We start from the raw sequence: 19138 nt of genomic DNA on the forward strand, positions 1-19138 counted from the left end.
GGGGTCAAAAAAAAGCATTTTCGTTGTCGGCAGGATTTGAACCTGCGCAGGAAGATCCTAATGGATTTCTAGTCCATCGCCTTAACCACTCGGCCACGACAACGTTGACAGAAGAAAACAGGCTTGTTAGGAGTGAATGGGCCAACAGGCATAGCCTACAGAAAGTGAAATTTAACAACTGAAAGATAATGCAGTAACTCATTATAATGCAATAACACAAAATGTTCCCCTCATTCATTTGTTATTAAGTCCAGCTGTTTTCTTATTTAACCTTGATCTTTGCTCAGCTCCAGAAGGTCAGCATTTGAGAGTGTTTATTATGAATTGTTATTTCACTGTGTGAAGTTGTTATTTCATCATTCTTATTATTACTGCTGAGCAGCATGACTCCTGAGAGGCACTAAAAAACTGTCAGAAGTGGGATTTGAACCCACGCCTCCATGGGAGACTGCGACCTGAACGCAGCGCCTTAGACCGCTCGGCCATCCTGACTACAGCACAGTAACTGGGTATCGGGTTAAAGTGTATGCGGTAAAAGTAGAAATATGAACAACGCTCTAAAATCACCACAGAGACCAGAACAACTATGCACGATACTGACTTGCACTTTCAATAGTCATTTGTTTTTATAAATTAAAAAGTCCAGTCATTGATTTAACCTCAATATGGCCTTCAATGGGAAAGAGTAGTAAATCGTCATTGAATGAGCGCTAAACTGGCATCAGAATATGGCCATTCTGATATAAATGATAAAATTCCTCAGATAAGACTGAAAAAGTGTCTGGAAATATCAGCAACCATCAGGGTAAGAGTGACAACAGGTCCACATGGGGGAAATCCTTACAAATGGCTTAATGGGTCATTTCAACGCAATCGTGTTATTATTTATTTTTAGGGTTTAACAAGGCAGCTCACCTGTTACCTGTGGCTTGACTTTAGATGTGGCCAGTTCGATTACCCTGCAGACTATAAGAGTGTCTTCAGAATATGGCCAATTTGACATGAATTTAAAAATGCCTAAGATAGGACCAAAAAAGTGTCTGGAGCTTCCCGTCAGGGTAAGAGTGACAACAGATTTCCACATGTCAAAATGGGGGAAATCTTAGCAAATGGCTTAATGGTTATTCATGAGAATCGTGTTGTTGTATTGTTGAGTGTATCATGGGATCTCACCTGAAATCTGTGGCTTGACTACAAACCTGTAACCTATGCTACTGTGGCCTATAGAGCTAGAAGGCTGGATAACCAGGTGTGTAAAGGTGTGAAGTGGGATAGGTGGCCTGCAGTCCTATCCCAAATGGACAACTAATCCCTATGTACTTGCGGAGATCTGAGAGGATGCGATTGGTATAAGAAACACGACTAAACTTCAACCTCCGGAGGGGTCAAAAAAATGCATTTTCGTTGTCGGCAGGATTTGAACCTGGCAGGAAGATCCTAATGGATTTCTAGTCCATCGCCTTAACCACGACAACGTTGACAGAAGAAAACAGGCTTGTTAGGAGTGAATGGGCCAGTAGGCATAGCTTACAGCAACACATTTTGTATTATTTCGCCGAAAAGCATTTTTTAAATCTGACATGTTGGCTGGATTCACAACGAGTGTATCTTTAATTGAGTACCCTTCATGTGTGATTTAATGAAAGTTTGAGTTTTATCGCATTTTATTTGCGCTCTGCATTTCCCCAGGCTATTGGCCACAAGAGACGCTAGCGTATCTATATCCCTAAGAGGGTATTAAGGAAAAAATAAAAGTTTAGTATAAGATATGCAAGGAAAAAGGGAGGAAGGATTAAAAGAGAAGAAAATGAGTTGAGAGCTAGATTGGATGAAGAAATGGGGAAGTGTGACAGGGAACCTAATTATAATATAGAAACGGTTTTAGATTTAAAAGCAAAATTGAGTAAATATGAAATAGATAAGTGTAAGGGTGCAATTATAAGAAGTAGGGCAAAGTATGTTTTGGAGGGGGAGAAATGTACTTCATGTTTCTTGGTTTAGAGAAGAATAAACAGAGGAGAACATAGAGAGATTGAAAATGTAAAAGGTGAAGTTGTCAATGATTATGTAGAGATATTAGAAACAGTGCAGAATTTTTATAAGGATTTATTTAAGAAAGGGGAGGTGGATGAGGGGTGTGTAAAGGAGATATTGGATAGTGTGGATGTGCAAATTGATGTAGAGGATAAACAAATGTGTGATGGGAAGATAACAGTGAATGAAGTTAAAGATGCGATTAAGGGGTTACAAGTAAATAAGAGTCCTGGTGTGGATGGAATAATTGCAGAATTTTATAAAATATGAAAGTTTATCAATATATGAAGGATAATAGTGTTTCAGAATCTATGGTGACAGGGCTGATAACGATTTTATATAAAAATAAGGGGAGCAACTTGAAACTGGAGGATTATAGGCCAATTAGTTTATTACATTCGGATTATAAGATTTTGGCTAAGATACTGGCAAATAGAAAAAAGCAAGTTTTAAATATTATAGCACCTACACAGAATTATAGTGTGCCTGGTAGAGATATTGCTGATACAATTAGAGATGTAATAAATAAAATAGTTAAGCATAGATTTAAATAAAGCTTTTGATAGGGTGGAACATGATTTTATGTTTAGGGTAATGGATGAATATGGTTTTGGTAATAGAATAATAGGATGGATAAGAAGGCAAAAAGTAGGGTAACGTGTAATGGGGTTTTAACTGATTCTTTTATTCTTGAGAAATCTGTGAGACAAGGGTGCCCTTTATCAGCTTTATTATTTGTTTAGTCGGTAGAACCTTTAGCAGCATTTCTTAAAAAAGATCTTATAAATTGTGTACAGACTCCAAGGTTTTAGTTTGATTCATCAAGACGCAGATGATACCACTATAACAGTTAGAGATGAGGGAAGTGTATAAAGGGTGATGGAGTGTTTTAAAGTATATGGACAAGCATCCGGTTAACATGGAGAAGTCAGTAGTAATGTGTAAGATTAATGAGGGGAATTTTACTTTTAAGGTGGTAAGATTATTTTAAGGTGTTATGAGTGTTTTTAGGGGTGAAGGAAATGGAAGCTAGGGATGTGACATGGAGTGGTGTAATAAATAAAGTTAGGAAGGTGGTAAATATGTAGAGGGGGAGGTCTTTGAAGTTAAAAGGGATTTTAGTTGATTTTTTAATGGGATGGGAAGGGGGTGAAAATAGCTTTAAAACTTTGACTGCAGGTTATGAGGAGGGGGGGGAGGGGGGGGGGGTTAAAGTTGGTAGATTTAAGTGTAAGGAAAACAGCAATTAGAGTAAAAATGGTACGGAAATATTTATTTGGTGAATTGGATTATGGGAGGAAAATGATTTTTTAAGAGTATTTGCAGGAGGTTGGGAGGTTTGGGGACAATGGTTTATTGAGGAGTATGAAGAAGGAAATGTTAGGTAATATACCTTTGTTTTATAGAGAAGTGTTTGAGGCTCGGGGGCAGTTTTTACCAAATATTTATTATGAATGTACCATTTTAGAAAATATTTTAAAATCAGCCTATATATTTAAATCCAAAGATAAGTGTAATAATATGTTGTTTTGTAAATATGGGATGAGGCAGATATGTTATGTCACCTGAGGTAATTCCTGGGTTCCTTCCATTTCAGGCAATATATGATGTGGTTGAAGTAGATGAAGAGATAGTGGGGCAAAAAAAGTATTTAGTCATCCACCAATTGTGCAAGTTCTCCCACTTAGGTACACTTCAACTATGACAGACAAAATAAGAAGGAAAAAAAAAATCGTAGGATTTTTAATGAATTTATTTGCAAATTATGGTGGAAAATAAGTATTTGGTCACCTACAAACAAGCAAGATTTCTGGCTCTCACAGACCTGTAACTTCTTTAAGAGGCTCCTCTGTCCTCCACTCGTTATCAGTATAAAAGACACCTGTCCACAACCTCAAACAGTCACACCCCAAACTCCACTATGGCCAAGACCAAAGAGCTGTCAAAGGACACCAGAAACAAAATTGTAGACCTGCACCAGGCTGGGAAGACTGAATCTGCAATAGGTAAGCAGCTTGGTTTGAGGAAATCAACTGTGGGAGCAATTATTAGGAAATGGAAGACATACAAGACCACTGATGATCTCCCTCGATCTGGGGCTCCACGCAAGATCTCACCCCGTGGGGTCAAAATGATCACAAGATCGGTGAGCAAAAATCCCACGTGGGGGCCTAGTGAATGACCTGCAGAGAGCTGGGACCAAAGTAACAAAGCCTACCATCAGTAACACACTACGCCGCCAGGGACTCAAATCCTGCAAATGCTAGAGAGCATTTGGATGATCCAGAAGAAGATATGACATTCTCCCTATGGTCAGATGAAACCAAAATATAACTTTTTGGTAAAAACTCAACTCGTCGTGTTTGGAGGAAAAAGAATGCCGAGTTGCATCCAAAGAACACCATACCTACTGTGAAGCATGGGGGTGGAAACATCATGCTTTGGGGCTGATTTTCTGCAAAGGGACCAGGACGACTGATCCGTGTAAAGGAAAGAATGAATGGGGCCATGTATCGTGAGATTGAGTGAAAACCTCCATCAGCAAGGGTATTAAAGATGAAACGTGGCTGGGTCTTTCAGCATGACAATGATCCCAAACACCGCCCGGGCAACGAAAGAGTGGCTTCGTAAGAAGCATTTCAAGGTCCTGGAGTGGCCTAGCCAGTCTCCAGATCTCAACCCCATAGAAAATCTTGAAAGTCCGTGTTGCCCAGCAACAGCCACAAAACATCACTGCTCTAGAGGAGATCTGTATGGAGAAATGGGCCAAAATACCAGCAACTGTGTTTGAAAACCTTGTGAAGACTTACAGAAAACATTTGACCTTTGTTATATACCCTTTGTTGGCAATGAGAAAGTATTGAGGTAAGTATTTGGTCAGTAACAAAAGTTTATTTTCCACCATAATTTGTAAATAAAATCATTAAAAATCCTACAATGTGATTTTCTGGATTTCTTTTCCTCATTTTGTCTGTCATAGTTGAAGTGTACCTATGATGCAAATTACAGAACTCTCAAATTTAAGTGGGAGAACTTGCACAATTGGTGGCTGACTAAATACTTTTTTGCCCCACTGTAAGTAAAACTACTGCGGAGAATATGTACAAGAAAATATGATGTATTCCTGGGGAGTGGGTGATTTTAATAAAAAGAGGTGGTCAAAAGAGCGAGGGGTTTACCGGTTTTATATTCTGAAAGTTATGGGGAGAAACATGATTTAAATCAGGTTTAAAACTTTAGATGGTTTATAAGTGGGTGTAGGGTGTTCGCAAACATGTGAAATCAATATGGAAGAATGTAAATGTAAAATAAATCTATAGAATGTGAAGACAATGATTTTAAAATAAAACAAGATTTTTACAAATGTGGTTTGCATCAAATTTATAGGGATATTAAAAAGAGAATGTGATTTGTGGTACGAGGGTGGAAAATTTGATGCACTTTTGTTGAATGTAGTAGGTAGCATTTTAGAGAAAGATAGAGATAATATATAGATACAGTGGAGGAAACTGTGGGTGAGTACTTTAATTGAAATTCTATCAAATGGAAAACTTGTAATTAATTGGTTTTAGTTTATAATCGTTTTACTTTTTCTTTCTGATTTTGTTAAAGGGTGAATTGTTAATCTTTTGTTGTAAATAGTGTTTTGTATATAATAAAAAAGATTTGTTAAAATGTGCCCGATCTCGGAAGCTAAGCAGGGTCGGTCGGGCCTGGTTAGTACTTGGATGGGAGACCGCCTGGGAATACCAGGTGCTGTAAGCGTTTTGCTCCAGCAGAGGGTTCTCTTGTGTCATGCGTTGAGCAACTGCCTTTTATTTATCACCCTAATGTTGTGTCTTTTTATTGGACTAAATGCAGTTTGTTAGTACATTCAGCATTTGTTTTTAGGCTAGGAGACTGTCAATGTCTAGTCCATTAGGGTCCTGTAAAATCCCTTCAATGTTTTGCGTAAGTTTTTCCTGTATATATGAATTACAAATCAATCATGTTTAGTCTGTTGTATAGTTACAATGTGTAATCATTGATATCCCAGGAGCAGTAAACACTGAAGTGTATAATTGTAATACATACATGCAGACACCGCATCGTTTGATATGACTGAAAGTGTCTGTCATACCTGGACCACACCTTTATTTGCCAAGGAAGAGTACATGGTCAGTGAATATATTCAATGTACGGGCTACAATATGGGAATCTCATACGTGGTAATAACTAAAATACATGTGTAGATAGGTCTTGCATCCTTGGCACAAACGGTATATTCTACTCTAGGCGTCATGAATGCCATTCAGACTTGAGGTTCATTGATTGGTATGAATATTAGTTCAGAAATACTTTTTAGGGTCCATACCCAGAGCGGCAACAGTTATTTTTAATCCGACTCCAGCAAGTAAATAGCTAGCCATGTTACTTCAGCTGCATTGCAAGGCAAGCTTACAATTGTGCAGTCAATGCTTTAGCCAGCTAGATTCTTTACATCCACTGTTTCACAAGACATCCTGGTTTGTTGGTTCTCAGGAGTCCCTGAAAGACAAATTCATTCTCCTAACACTTCTTAGTGTGAACTTGCTAAATAGAGATTTTCGTAATTTAACTTTGACAAAAAAATATATAGCCGCGTCTCTACATTATCACATTCCTCTCAAATTGTACATTTGCTTGACTCGTTAAGACAACTTCCATCTGTTTTGTCAGCAATCTTCGTTGAGCGCCGCAAAGCAAGGGTGGCTGGTGTCAAAATTAGTCTTTGGTCATCAAAGCCTTGGGACCCAAATGCGCCAACTCCCCCTTGTGGTGGTCTGGAGCAATGAAGCCATCCCGCGGTGCAAGCTCACAACTTTTAAAGGAGTGTCTTCAGTCCCCGCTGTTCCGTACGGTGTGTGTTGAAATCTTATCCTGATGCGGAATAGATTGCAGCGTATTCATGGCTCTACCTTCGTAGTTCGGGCTTGGAGATTGTGAAGAGATGTCTTATGGGGAATGCATGGGTGTCCGAGCTGTGCGCTAGTAGTTTTAGAAAACAGACACCTCGGTACATTCAGCTTGTCAACACTTCTTACACAAACAAGTAGCGATGAAGTCAAGCTCTTCCCATTTGAGCCATGAGAGATTGACATGCATATCATTAAAGAACAAATGTCCATATTTGGATGGAAACCAAGCTAGTGAGAGGTATCAAGGAAAGTTGTAATTTCAGTTGAAAATTACCAACACTGCATCCAACCACAGCCCTGCTGGTTTCACTTTGGCAAACCACCATCTGCTATAACATTGAGTCATTTCATCCTACTGGACATTGGAAAGCTTGTTTCATTTCCCATTGTTTGTCCTAGATGGGAAATTGGTGTGCAACACTTATCACCCTCCGGTGGATGGTTCAGAGTTCCATGCTTACAAAAGGGTTGATTGATACATGTCAGATGACAAGCCTACGACATGGTGTTAAATGCAAATCAGATACAATTAAGGTAGCTCCAACGGTTAGGATTGTTTTATATAGAACACTTTATTTGACATGTTAGAACAAGACATTACACCCAAAGAATGTATCCAGAAGAAACATATAAATGACGCTCCTCAAAGAGGTCTTTGACATGTCGTTGACCTGTTGAGAGAGAACCTATTAGTTCAGTTATGGTCTGCCAGGGTCTGAAAAGCATAAAACAAGACCTACCTCTTTTCGGGTTGTCCTGATTCACACATTGTCCACTACAGGGGCCGCCAGACGGACTACTGGCATCACAGATGACCACATCACAATGGACAAAGACCTAGGAATCAAAGATTTGATGTGTCAGATGTTATTTTTTTTTTTTAAAGGGATGATTGCCACTCAAACAAAATTAACCAATAAAGATTGTTGGGTGAACTTTGTTACCTGGCCACTCGGCTCAAGCGCATCCTCAGCGAAGGAAAACATATAGGCCTCAAAGCGTTTGACGTGAGGGGGGAAGTGGACCCTGGCGTCAGCTACCACCGGGTGGAAGACAACACGGTATGGATCCTCGGGGTTCTCACAGCTGCCAGTGGAGAGAGGGACTAAGTTAGGAACAAGAAAACGCTGCAAACCCCAACCGCCTTGTGTACGAAGTCTTGTGGTGGTGTCATGACTGCCCTGTGAGGATCAGATCAATTTACAGCAGAAGTGGGTTCTTTCTCCCCCTCCAGTATGAACTAAAGTAATGTTTTTGCCAACAGGCTTTCCCCAACAAAAATCACCTTTGTCTTGAAAAAACATATTTCATGTAAAGGCTCGAGACTTCCTACCTGTAGAGTGAGCACGTTTCTAGTAAAAAATCACAAAATAAAAACCAATATGACATTCATTTTCTATAGCTAATCTGACCAGTCTTCTGCTAGAAATATTGTTCCAGTATTCACTTTTGAACGTGTTAGAGAAACACCCCTAGAAAATGTGCATAGTAAGTAGCCATGCCACGAGGAACATCAGAGCGGGTCAGACTGACAGAAGCGTCCCCGGCGGCCAGAGTGCATAAGAGGAACGGTAATAGAAATTAACATTAGACCAGAAAACCGTGAGGCGCAAGCTACACGTTCAGAACTTTCCTAAACTCACAAGTACCTAGAAAAATGAACATAAGTGGGACCATTCTGCTACTATATCCAAACCATCCTACTCATCACCCACTGAGGAATCAGTGACAGGGTTGATTAGCCCATCTTCCAGAACAATCCATCCTGTAGTTCTGTTCAAGACTAGTCATTGGAGCCACGGACAACCAACGACATTGTGACCTCATGTAGCCAATCAGAGAGAAGACAAGCCACCTACCTTTCCACAGCGGCATCCCTCAAATACATTCATGCTTTTACTCCAAGCTGGTGCCGGTTCGTGTGTTCAAAGACGTATCAACGATAAGTGTCCCTTACGGAACGGGGGGGGGGAGAAACCTTGTAACAAGCCGTCATATTGTGTCACCTGTGTGTTTAGCCTGTGTTATTTAGTTAGCTAGTAATTCAATTAAACCAACTTGTATAGTACTGAATCATAAGGCTGGGGTTTCTGCAGCTGCAAGGAGGATACGATGTAATGGTTCATAAGTTCACTATCAATTTAATAGATTTCTACCGTCTAGAGTTTAAGTCGGGAGACGGTAACTTTAAAACCGCTTCCTCGGCACCCCAAATCCTAACATGATTCATTTAGAGTCGCTTAACAATTTAACAGTCCTCAGATAATTCAAGGTCACGACAGTGGTTTGTCATTTCTGATCTTTTGGCCCATCAGACCTGGATGAATCTGATTTAGTACGTTTTTATTTTATTTTAAAGAACAGAAATTGGGCTTTCCGTCAACAATATTTATTTATGTCTACTGCAATGGCTTGTTAAATGACGGATGTCAAACATGAATATTCAATTCCATTGACATGAGGTGAAACGTCCCTCTAAATGGTTCTTAAAATTCTAAATTATCCAGAATTTTAAGACTACAGGCGACCTGAATATTGATCAATTGACCGTGGTTTAACCAAAGTTGCCGAATAGACAGTCGGTATCAAGGCAATCATATTTTTCAACACAAGTACTTCATTTTAAACAAGAATTATGCAATGCGCCAGAGCAATTTGCATCTTTGGGAGGTTTATCCTTTACTGTTTAACTGCCCGATATTAGCAAAAAAGGAATTTGTGAAATCTGAAGATGTTACATTGAGACAAACGCCCACACCAGTACAAATCCACTTGAGCTGACAGACGATGGTCAGGATTTTGCACAGCAAGATAGTTGCAGCTGAAGTGACAAATCTGAACTACCCATTTTTTGCACAGCCATGTGAATGTTGTCTTTTCCTATGATCTACAAAACATTTTCAGCTTGTTTTTTTTTAAACTGCTATGACATTGCTGATTTAATAAACAGCTGTAAAGTTACTCCGTGTCCACATTGCCAAATTTAGGTTTTTGATACCATTTCATAAAAATGGTAAAATTGCGTGATTTGATAGTATTTGCAAACCGATCCCCCAAATGAATGGTTTTGACCAATAAAGTTGCTTCACTACACTGCTTGGTGTAACATGCATCCAGATACTGAAAAGGCACCCGCAAAATAAAGTGTCATTTGCAGCGTGCATAATCATGGTCAAAGTCATTGTAGCCCATTACAATGTAGGAAAAATAAGTCATCTTTCAATAGTAACCCAATTTAAATTCTTGAGATAAAAATTAGGCCAGCGTGTCCATCTGTAGCAAAGTGCTCACCCAAATCAAAAATGTAGTAACTTTTTTTAATATGAACATTAGCTAGCTAAATAAGGTTAGCAAGACGCTGCTACACTTGACCGTGGTATTTGTTCATGTTTAGAAACTCCCAATTAGCGCATTCCTCTAGGACAGGAAATTCCATTGAAAGTGGCATCAACTTCTGGGGATCCTGTCAACTGATCCTATTCAGTTTCAAACATCCATGCTGCACAGGCATCTGAACCATCCTTTAGGTTTAGTGCAATAACTGATTTAAACACAAGAGGTCACTTGTGCCTGAATTCAACCCAAACAACTATTCAGTCAGTGTTAAGAGCAGTTGTTTGAAACCAACCGGAAAAGCAAGCCAAGCTTGCCAGCCGCTCTTGATTTCCAGTCGACTGACCATCAGCTTGGCACAACACTGAACTGTAGCAAACCAAAAGGATAACATTGAGTAAAAAGGTGTAGGTAATGCCAACATTAACCTTTTCACACACACACACACAAGTTCCAAATATCTTAAACAGTCGCCCCAGTGGGAGTTGATTTTATGCACGTGGTCAGAATGCACTCACCGTTCCAACATGTGGACATTCAACCCGCGCTGACCTCAGTCCAAGGCGATTTTTCTATAGGCCGTTTCAACATCTAATTTTGCCTCATTCACAAAGGGCGCCCATTTCACTGTTGCAGACCATTTCGATTTGAGAATTTAATGAGCTGGACAAACTTTCCTTCAAAAGAAAGCCCAAGCACTTCCCCAGATCAAGTATACCGTCCTTGCACATGTATTGCCTTCCTTACAATTAACTGTGAACATGCGTGCATTCCTATCAAAGTCTTATTTTCTGTGTAACGTGTTGTCGTTTCTACTGTAGCGTACCGTAAGTATAATGTACTCAGCGTTTTATTAATGCATTCTGATTCTTGCCTAGATTGTAATGGACACGTGTGTAAAACACTTGAAGGTGGCACTGAATATGAGCTAATGCTAACGCCATACAATGCAGTCAGGTTCATGTACACGTATGTCAGACTTATGGTGATCGCAACTGGAGTACCCCATTGTCTTGAATGCACTGAAATCGTTAGTTGATTTGAACACGGCATCAGAGTGTAGACTATGGTACCTCAGGGTTGCCAGATCAGACCCCCCCCCCCCCCCCCCCCTTTCCAGGGGTATATAGCTTATATAGTCTTCCGCCATTTATTGTTGATAAATTCCCAGATCTTAGTAATATTTCCTGCATCATCCTCTTCACAATACCTTCCCCCAAGGACTTAACCCCCAATAATGGATTGTGCTATATCTTGCAACTCTGTTTAGCTTTCGTGCTACGGTTGTATTTGGGGAGGTGACAACAATTGGCTTTTGGAATAGTTACCTGTAAACTACTTGTCATGTGTACGCCGTAACAAGTACAAAGATTAGTCACATGCTGAAGTGGCCAAACTGAGTTAAGATCTCAGGCAACGGGCGCAGTGAACAGCATTCTAGGAGTTCTTGCTTGACAAACATGGATTCCATACTTTCTAAACTAGATTTACATGGCTCCCTTGTACCGCATCACTGTAAAACAAGTCAACCTGTTATTTAGACTAGATAACGTTAACATTTATGTTTTACAAGCAAAGGTGGAATAAAGTTGTGAAGACCTTTATTTCTCATCAGTACAAAACATTTCTTAGATGCTTTTCAGACAATGCGGTTTAGAGTCGTTTGATGCAGCATACATTGATGCAGTTCCAATGATACACTGCAGGGATTACTCAGCGATAACACGCGCCAGATTCTCTCATAAGTGTTAAATTGGGTGGAGATCTGGTGACAGACCGCACATGGCTCACATCGTTTTTAAGCATTGTGACCACTCGACCTATGGATGGGGGCATAGCCACGGTAGCCAAAGTAAATGGCCTGCCAAGCATGATAGGTTGCTAATTACTCAGGAACCACACCTGTGGAATAACACTTGTTTAGGCCCAAAAACAACATGTTACCCATTAATGATGAGATTCCACCGGGGTCGGGAGTCGCGGTCTTCGTTGAGGGTGGCCCAGCAGTGGTCAAGCACCAGCGCTACCTTGGGATCAGAGGACGTGGTCAGCGCCACCTCAAAGTGCAGAGGCTGTCTCAGGTACCTCACCACTGGATAGTCCTCCTCCTGGTGGAACGTGTTATACGAGGCGTCTGGAACACAGAACAAGACAACCGGGGGTCGTGTTCAGTGGGCACCATCTGAACTTGTCCATTAAGAAATGCTCGTTTATCATATCCTGTTGTGCCCCGATGAACACAAGCCATTTATAGCAAACACTACCCACCCCCCACCAGAGGCTTCTAACAAATTCCCAAATCAGCACCTCACCGTTACTCCATACCTGTAGATCTCAGAAAGCAAGAGAAATATCATTAGGCTTAGATTTTTGGGAATGGTTTTGTAAAGGAGACCTTCCAAGATACTTTTAGAGGCTAGGGGTCAAGTTAAAATTCTGAATTTGTGCACGCTTACCCTGAGCGAGTCTCATTCTGACCATTAGCCGACCCGTCCCAGTCGCGGCAAAAGGCTCGTTGTCACGCGGCCTGGTCAGGAAGGCCAATGTGCGAGTGATGTTGGCCACATAGTAGCAGGAAACCTTTAACCTAAAAATAGGGATGTGAGCAACTTCAATAGGGGAAACTTCAAGCAGTGGAGTGGACACTGGTAGTAGAGGCCCATTTTCCCTGTATATAAAGTATTGAGCAATTGGTGAAGAAAAAAAATGCCCTATAACAGCTACAATTGTAATGCGTAATGCACTTACTGATATTCCTCCCCTGAAGACGTCGTGGCATTCCGCTTCACCTCAAGTTCATCTGGCAAGGAGATTTCGTTCTCATACAGCATGACATTGTTGATAAACTATGTAGTAGAGGGGAATTGCTTATTACAGCCTGCAGAAGCAAACAGTCCGTAAATACACAGTACCCATCACCTCAGGGTAATAGTCATTGTACCTTCCTGGTGGTGCCACAGGAGTTCACAGTGAAGTGGAAGTAGGCGACGCGATCGTCACTGTAGGTGGGACCACAGGCGGGGTCGCTCAGGGTCAGCTGACCGGGGTTCAGACCGGGAGCAGACTCCACCTTCACCGCCAGCGCAGTCATCGTTCCGTTAGAGAAACACTCTTGGAGGTAGGGGAGCAAAAGACAGGTAGCCATCAGACCTGGGTTCTGCATTTGTTACACTTATTGAGCTTGCCGAGCACAGTAGAACCAATGGAATAGCACCAAAAGTGCAAACCATGCCCATCTGGCACTACTATTAGACTCACAGTATTTGCAAGGAACCCAGGTTTGGTAACCATGTTAAACGACTATTTATCAGAAGTAATTGTTTGAGAACCAACCAGTCAGCGTTTTGAGGAAGCTGCAAGCCAGGGAAAAGTATTTGATGGTCATGTTGTTGTAAGGATTCAACAGAGCCACATCCAGTCTGCTCCTGACAGAGGACGAGTGAACTGACTGGGAACCAATGGGAGAGTTCATTAGTCCAATATTGTATGCATGTACACAGGGTAAGGAAAGCGAGGCTAGCTGCAGCAATTTAGGTTAACATGTTTTGGGAGAGAGTCGTACCTCAAACACTGCGTCCGGCGAAGAGAAGGGCAACGTGATGGTGAAGTCTGTGTCGCCCTCTGTTAAATACTGTTGAGCAAACTCATGGTTAAGCAGCCGCTTGCCAACCAAGACCACAAAAAAGGGCTCTTGGTTCCTGTAGTCCACAGTGATGTGGAAGTTCTCCTGATCACAGTTGCCAGTGACTGAAGGTGGCACTACAAGGACAAACAGGGTTGTGTTCAATTATTAAGCACAAAAAACAAGGTACTACTTGAACTTGTCAAGACGAAACCCTTGTTTAGATTGCAAAATGTTTTGCTACGGTGGGACTGAATAAAAACGATCCTGGCAAATCAGGAACAGGACAACTGGGTCCAACTACTCTAAAGCTTAACATTTTCTTTGTAGAGAGACCGCATAGAAAAACCCTACAGTATGGCTAGTTGGGCTTTCACTGCCAATTTCCTTTCAGGGCAATCATTAACGAGAGGAAACCATTCAATAGTAGTTTGGAGTAGTCCAGAGACATACCAATGTCCAGCAGTACAGCGTCCACAACGGCAGAGTGAGAGAAAGGCGCGTACTCTGGAAAGATGACCAGGCCGTAGATCAGCTGAAGAGTGAAGGTTGTGACACCTTGTTCCGCCCTTCTCTGTAGTGAAGTTAAAAGCATTGGTCAATTGGGCAGCATTATTGTTGTAACAGAACGCTAGTCAACATCAACTGACAACTAAGTACACATGGGTACTATTAAAACAAACTATTTACTTAAAGTAACGTTGCCCTCATTCCTCTACATCAAATGCACACAACTGCCAAAATAATGGAAACACTTGAGTAAATGAGGGATACAAAATACATCTGTGCCATTTATATTTTGTTGGTGGCCCACTTATTAGGGCATGTACAAATCACTGCGTGTGGCTTTGCATTTAACAGAAACACACCTCCTTAAAGACCACCGGGTCTGAGAAGGGCACCTCCAGCCTGAAGGTCTTCAAGGTGTTGTCCGGGGATCTCTGCTCCCGAACATTGAAACCCCTGGCGTTGCACTCTGCAACAGTTAGCACCATGGTGGGAAAGGTGATGTTCAGCAGCTCCACATCAAGGTTGAAGGTCCCCAACTCAAGCACAAACACTGCCTGCTCAGGAACTGTGTCTAAGGGAGTGTCTGTTCATTGGCAAACAAAGGAAAACATTTTGAAATGCGGTACAATGGAAGTTGAAAATTGACATTTGTTATTGGGTAAGTCCAGGTATTGCCTCCCCGTTTCAGTACATTTCCTTCTGTTTTGTGCCTAATGAACAACCCAGGCATCCCAAATTACCATAGGCACTATTCAACTAAACCAGACTCACAGTTGCGAACTTGTGGAGGCCTGGCCATCAGAGGTGTTGTGATAGGGAAGAGGACTTTATAGCTGGTGTCCTCGTGTGCGACCTCCTCGATCCACAGCAACTCAAGCATGGGCTCAATGGTGTAAGTGACAAAGTACTGGTCATCCTGAATATGGCTCTGTAAGGGAGACGAGGGATGCAGTCAGGCTGTAATACACAATTGGAGTGCAAAAAAAGGTAAATGTTCCTTATAAGCCAGAATGTTAAATACAATTATTCTACCGCTTGTCTTTTTGCCGCTCGTAATTTAAGACAAAATATCCAAAGGAAAGTATTGGTTACCAGACTTGAGAGCTGGTAGGTGTATGGTTGGCAACTTGCATTTCCGGCGGTGCGCATTTTCAGAGCAACTGACACGTAAAGTAAACACTTGCACAATATGTAAACAGCAGCCGAGTGTTCCTTGCATTCAGTTGAGTGGCAAAGCTACCGGCTACCTAAAAAGTCAGGTAAACAATACTTTAGTGTGGATATTTGGTCTCAAATTTCAAGCGGCTAAAGGACAAACTGCAAAGACAAGCGGTAGAGTATGTTTAAATGTAATTTTATGCAAAATTCACACAATTCTGCAATCCATTGTATATTAGCCTGATTAAGCAGACAATTGCTCAATAAGAAACATTTTACACAAGACAACCTTTCTAGGAGTTTACCCATGAGAGATGGCAAAGGGTTACTGCAAAGCACTGACAACTGCTGTAGTAAAAAGGGCTCTACAAATAAGACAGAAATTAAACAGGAACATTTTACTAATCCAATGCTGACCTTGAAATAGCCGCCAACCGCCCCCACCGGAATTTCAACAATAATATGAGCCTCTGTGACTAAAACAGAGTAGTTTCTGGCAGCCATTTCCTCAGTGTCCAGCCTCTTAGCGTCAATTCCCATGTACACCTCCAACATGGTGAAGGCATCAGAGGAGAAAAGTGGGTCTATGTGCTTGGGCATGTACCAGGTGATCACTTCTGGAGTAAAGGCCACTGCCTCTGCAGTGAAACAAGAAGCCAAGGGCACATCAAAACAGAACATTTTCCCAACTGAACACTACATGAAAGTCTTGTCTGGAGCCAATTAAGAACTGGGCTTATAGGATCTTAAATTATTTCACACTCAACCTGGTGTTGGACAAACAGCTGTGGCATCTACTCGAGTAACCAGCCACTTCTGCTCAAAGAAGGTTGAGGTTGAGAGCACCCGCATCGGAACCCCAGCTACCTGTTCAGGGGGCAACCACATCAGGGCCATGTTCAGTAGGGCACACCGTATTAACAATATGTTGCAGAGTTCAGGTAGGGCCACCGTTTCCAAATGTTTGCTCTACTGAACATGACCCAGTTCATGGAGGTCAGCTTACATTCTGGAGGTATGTCTCTTCTGCATTATGAGGGCTTCTTAACACCAGCCGTGTGGGAGTGTTGGCTATTGCATAGCCCTTTCTTTGGACCTCATCCACATTCATGACATTCTTGCTAGGACTAAAGACGACTGCTGTCATTTTGTATCCTGAAGCAACAGCCTGTCTCAGGAAATGGAAACATGAATTAAACAAAATTGTCAACAAACGCACATTGTTTAGCGCCATCCTGTCATGTTGTAGTGAAATTACAGAAACTGAAATATGGCTACCTCAGCTCCTCTACGGAAGTTGCCGCTCTTTGCTTTCGGGCCCCCAGTGGTCTGTTCGGGGACGGTTTGGATGTCTGGAAGAGTCCTTCTGACAGACACCTAGAGAAGGCCATTATTCCCTATGCATTTTCTCCCTCCCATACAATAGGAAATCAAGGGCCAGTTCTCAATCTGTCCACTCCCCTCCTTAAATGCATTGAGAATAGGCCAAAATTCCTCACCTCTAAAGTTCTCCTATGTGCATTTTGAAGAGGCGAGTGGAATTGAGAGTCAAGACCTCTAGGTTGTGTTGCAGAAGAAGTGAAAACACTGGACAGTTGTAGCTCTAAGACAGATCATTTATACAGGCAGTATGACAAGCGCGACTGTAAACATGTCCATTGGGGCATGCTCTGCTCACTTGCCTCCATGTAGTTGCGGTCACACAGAATCTCTCGGGAGGTCCAGGGGGTGTAGCTACAAGTTTTTCCCACTCTATACACAGGGTCTTCAGTCATGTGGTTTCCTGGCAGCCTGAACTGCATGACCAAGCTGAACATCTTATCATCCTAAAATGAAGGGGGAAGAGAAAAAAAAGCCTTCACTATATTGCAAAAAACAAAATTCAGGTGACATTCATGCAAGTTATAGACTGTGGCAAAATTGGCTATATGAATGCAGCTGCCACTGTATTGAAGCCACACTACAGGAGAAGAGCTCAATAGTTCACATCACTGCAGTCTGTATCAGAAAGTTGGCTGGCCCTCTGAAAGCCCTCCATAAACTTCTGCTGTACCTTACGTCATCGTTAACTTAGAGGTAAGAGATACCAGACCCAGGGGTGGCTAACAATGGAGATCCTTTTGATATCCACAGAGTTAAGTCAAACTGCGTCGATGTTTCTGGAACCGTACTTCTAATAACCTCCATGCGCTAAATTGTATGTATTAGCACCTCTACAGCAACAACTCAGGCTTATTGAGGACCTTTTTACTGAAGAATGTGTTTAATTATTTCCATCTAGTGATGCAAATATTGACTTGTATCTTTGTATACAGGGCTCATCTGCAAAAGAGCCTGGTCTCAGCATGACTCCATGTCAAAGGTAAATAAAATTACATTGCTACAGTATGAGTTGCAAATGCAGTGACACTGAAAGGCAAACTGTCCATTTGAAGTACAAGCAAACACTACAGTTACTAGGGTTACCATGTTTTGGGAAAAGCAGTTTTGAAGAGAAGCAAAAAACATGGCATTCCCCATGGGGTCAAATTTAAAGCTGAATCCACACTGAGTAGCAAGGCCAGGCGTCAGGTTTATGATTTGTGTGTCATCTGGAAGGGATGGAGATGGTGTGAACACAATAGTTGACAAGCAATATCAAGCCATGAATTATGAAAGGAGAGAAAGAGAATCATAAAGAGGCAAACTCACTGAAGACAGCATCAACCTCTTCAAAAAGAGGAGCGACACTCAAACGAATAACGTTACCAAGGCATTCAGCGTTGAGGTCATCTGGAATAGGAAAGGTTAGTTAAAAATAAAATATTGTCAAACGCTTAGTGCTTAAATTTGCAGGGTGCAAAATGCATACTTATAGAATGTGGCTGTTGTGCTTGTATGCCCACAGCTGCCATCAATAGGCAAAACAACCTGTAAGGGATTTGACAAATTATGATTGATTAAAAGGAGGAAGAACACAACTCAAATGTTTGCGTCGCATAAGACTCTCCTAGGCCTGCTACTACTTACCCTGAGCTAAGGAAAATAATCATTGTGGAACAGATTTGTTCCGATAAAATACACAGCTACAGAACCTGATATTTGACCCAAAGTGTGCAGCCTACAGCCCAGGGGTATGCAACTTCTACCCTATGACAAAGGCTTCCCACACTCAGTCACCTGAACCCCAAAGGGCTGCACATTTTCTTTTTATTCCCCTAGCCCTACAAAGCTGATTCAAATAATCATCCAGCTTTGTTAATCTGAATCAGCTGTGTAGTGTTAGGACAAAACCCTAAATGTAAGGCTACTGTTCAATTTTAGAAGGGTGCTCCGCCCTCACCGCTTTTATCCATTCATGTCAGGGGCCATGGACCGGTGCGTCTCGGCTCAGGTTAATAGAACTCCCTCATTAGCAGCACAACAGCCTTTCACAGGTGAAACGCATAATTACCCAACCGTCTACAATTGTAGCCCAGACAGAGAGAAAGATATTGGCCTCTAATGGCCAAAATGCTGCATTTGCATGCACTTTCACAATTTGAATGTAATCAACTGGGTGGGA

At 41.6% G+C, this 19138-nt stretch overlaps 1 protein-coding gene and 2 non-coding genes across 5 annotated transcripts; all 3 read right to left on the bottom strand.

Annotated features, from left to right (window-relative positions):
- Positions 1-21: 21 nt before the first annotated feature.
- Positions 22-103, bottom strand: trnas-aga. The gene has a single exon. It is a non-coding gene; the product is annotated as a tRNA-Ser (tRNA).
- A 306-nt stretch (positions 104-409) lies between these two features.
- Positions 410-492, bottom strand: trnal-cag. The gene has a single exon. It is a non-coding gene; the product is annotated as a tRNA-Leu (tRNA).
- Positions 493-7518: 7026 nt separating this feature from the next.
- On the bottom strand, positions 7519-18944 carry LOC118950499. 3 transcript variants are annotated; one of them, XM_036973760.1, is made up of 21 exons: positions 18604-18772; positions 18446-18504; positions 18286-18366; positions 18061-18185; positions 17277-17420; positions 16873-16971; positions 16601-16762; positions 16362-16461; positions 16012-16232; positions 15208-15364; positions 14796-15019; positions 14380-14500; positions 13867-14063; positions 13638-13752; positions 13246-13415; positions 13053-13150; positions 12761-12891; positions 12249-12438; positions 7916-8057; positions 7712-7808; positions 7519-7642 (listed from the first exon to the last, which is right to left on the bottom strand). In XM_036973760.1, exons 1-21 carry the CDS (start codon positions 18624-18626, stop codon positions 7569-7571), a joined length of 2730 nt encoding a protein of 909 aa, XP_036829655.1. In that variant the 5' UTR covers positions 18627-18772; the 3' UTR covers positions 7519-7568. The 3 variants fall into 3 exon arrangements, with proteins under 3 accessions (XP_036829655.1, XP_036829656.1, XP_036829657.1); XM_036973761.1 differs by lacking the exons at positions 18446-18504; positions 18604-18772 and adding an exon at positions 18917-18944; XM_036973762.1 differs by lacking the exon at positions 18446-18504 and having other exon boundaries at positions 18604-18768.
- Positions 18945-19138: the final 194 nt, after the last annotated feature.

This window comes from Oncorhynchus mykiss, unplaced genomic scaffold, assembly GCF_013265735.2.
Source record: "Oncorhynchus mykiss isolate Arlee unplaced genomic scaffold, USDA_OmykA_1.1 un_scaffold_308, whole genome shotgun sequence".
NCBI lineage: Eukaryota > Metazoa > Chordata > Actinopteri > Salmoniformes > Salmonidae > Oncorhynchus > Oncorhynchus mykiss.

What these genes read in the sequence shown, in the direction of transcription:
- LOC118950499 (XM_036973760.1), bottom strand. Translation starts at nt 18,626, where the DNA reads ATGATTATTTTCCTTAGCTCAGG. An exon ending in AAGAGACATACCTCCAGAAT is followed by an intron (nt 16,462 to 16,600) that starts GTAAGCTGACCT and finishes CCCCCTGAACAG; the next exon opens with GTAGCTGGGGTTCCGATGCG. An exon ending in GCCTCCACAAGTTCGCAACT is followed by an intron (nt 15,020 to 15,207) that starts GTGAGTCTGGTT and finishes GCCAATGAACAG; the next exon opens with ACACTCCCTTAGACACAGTT.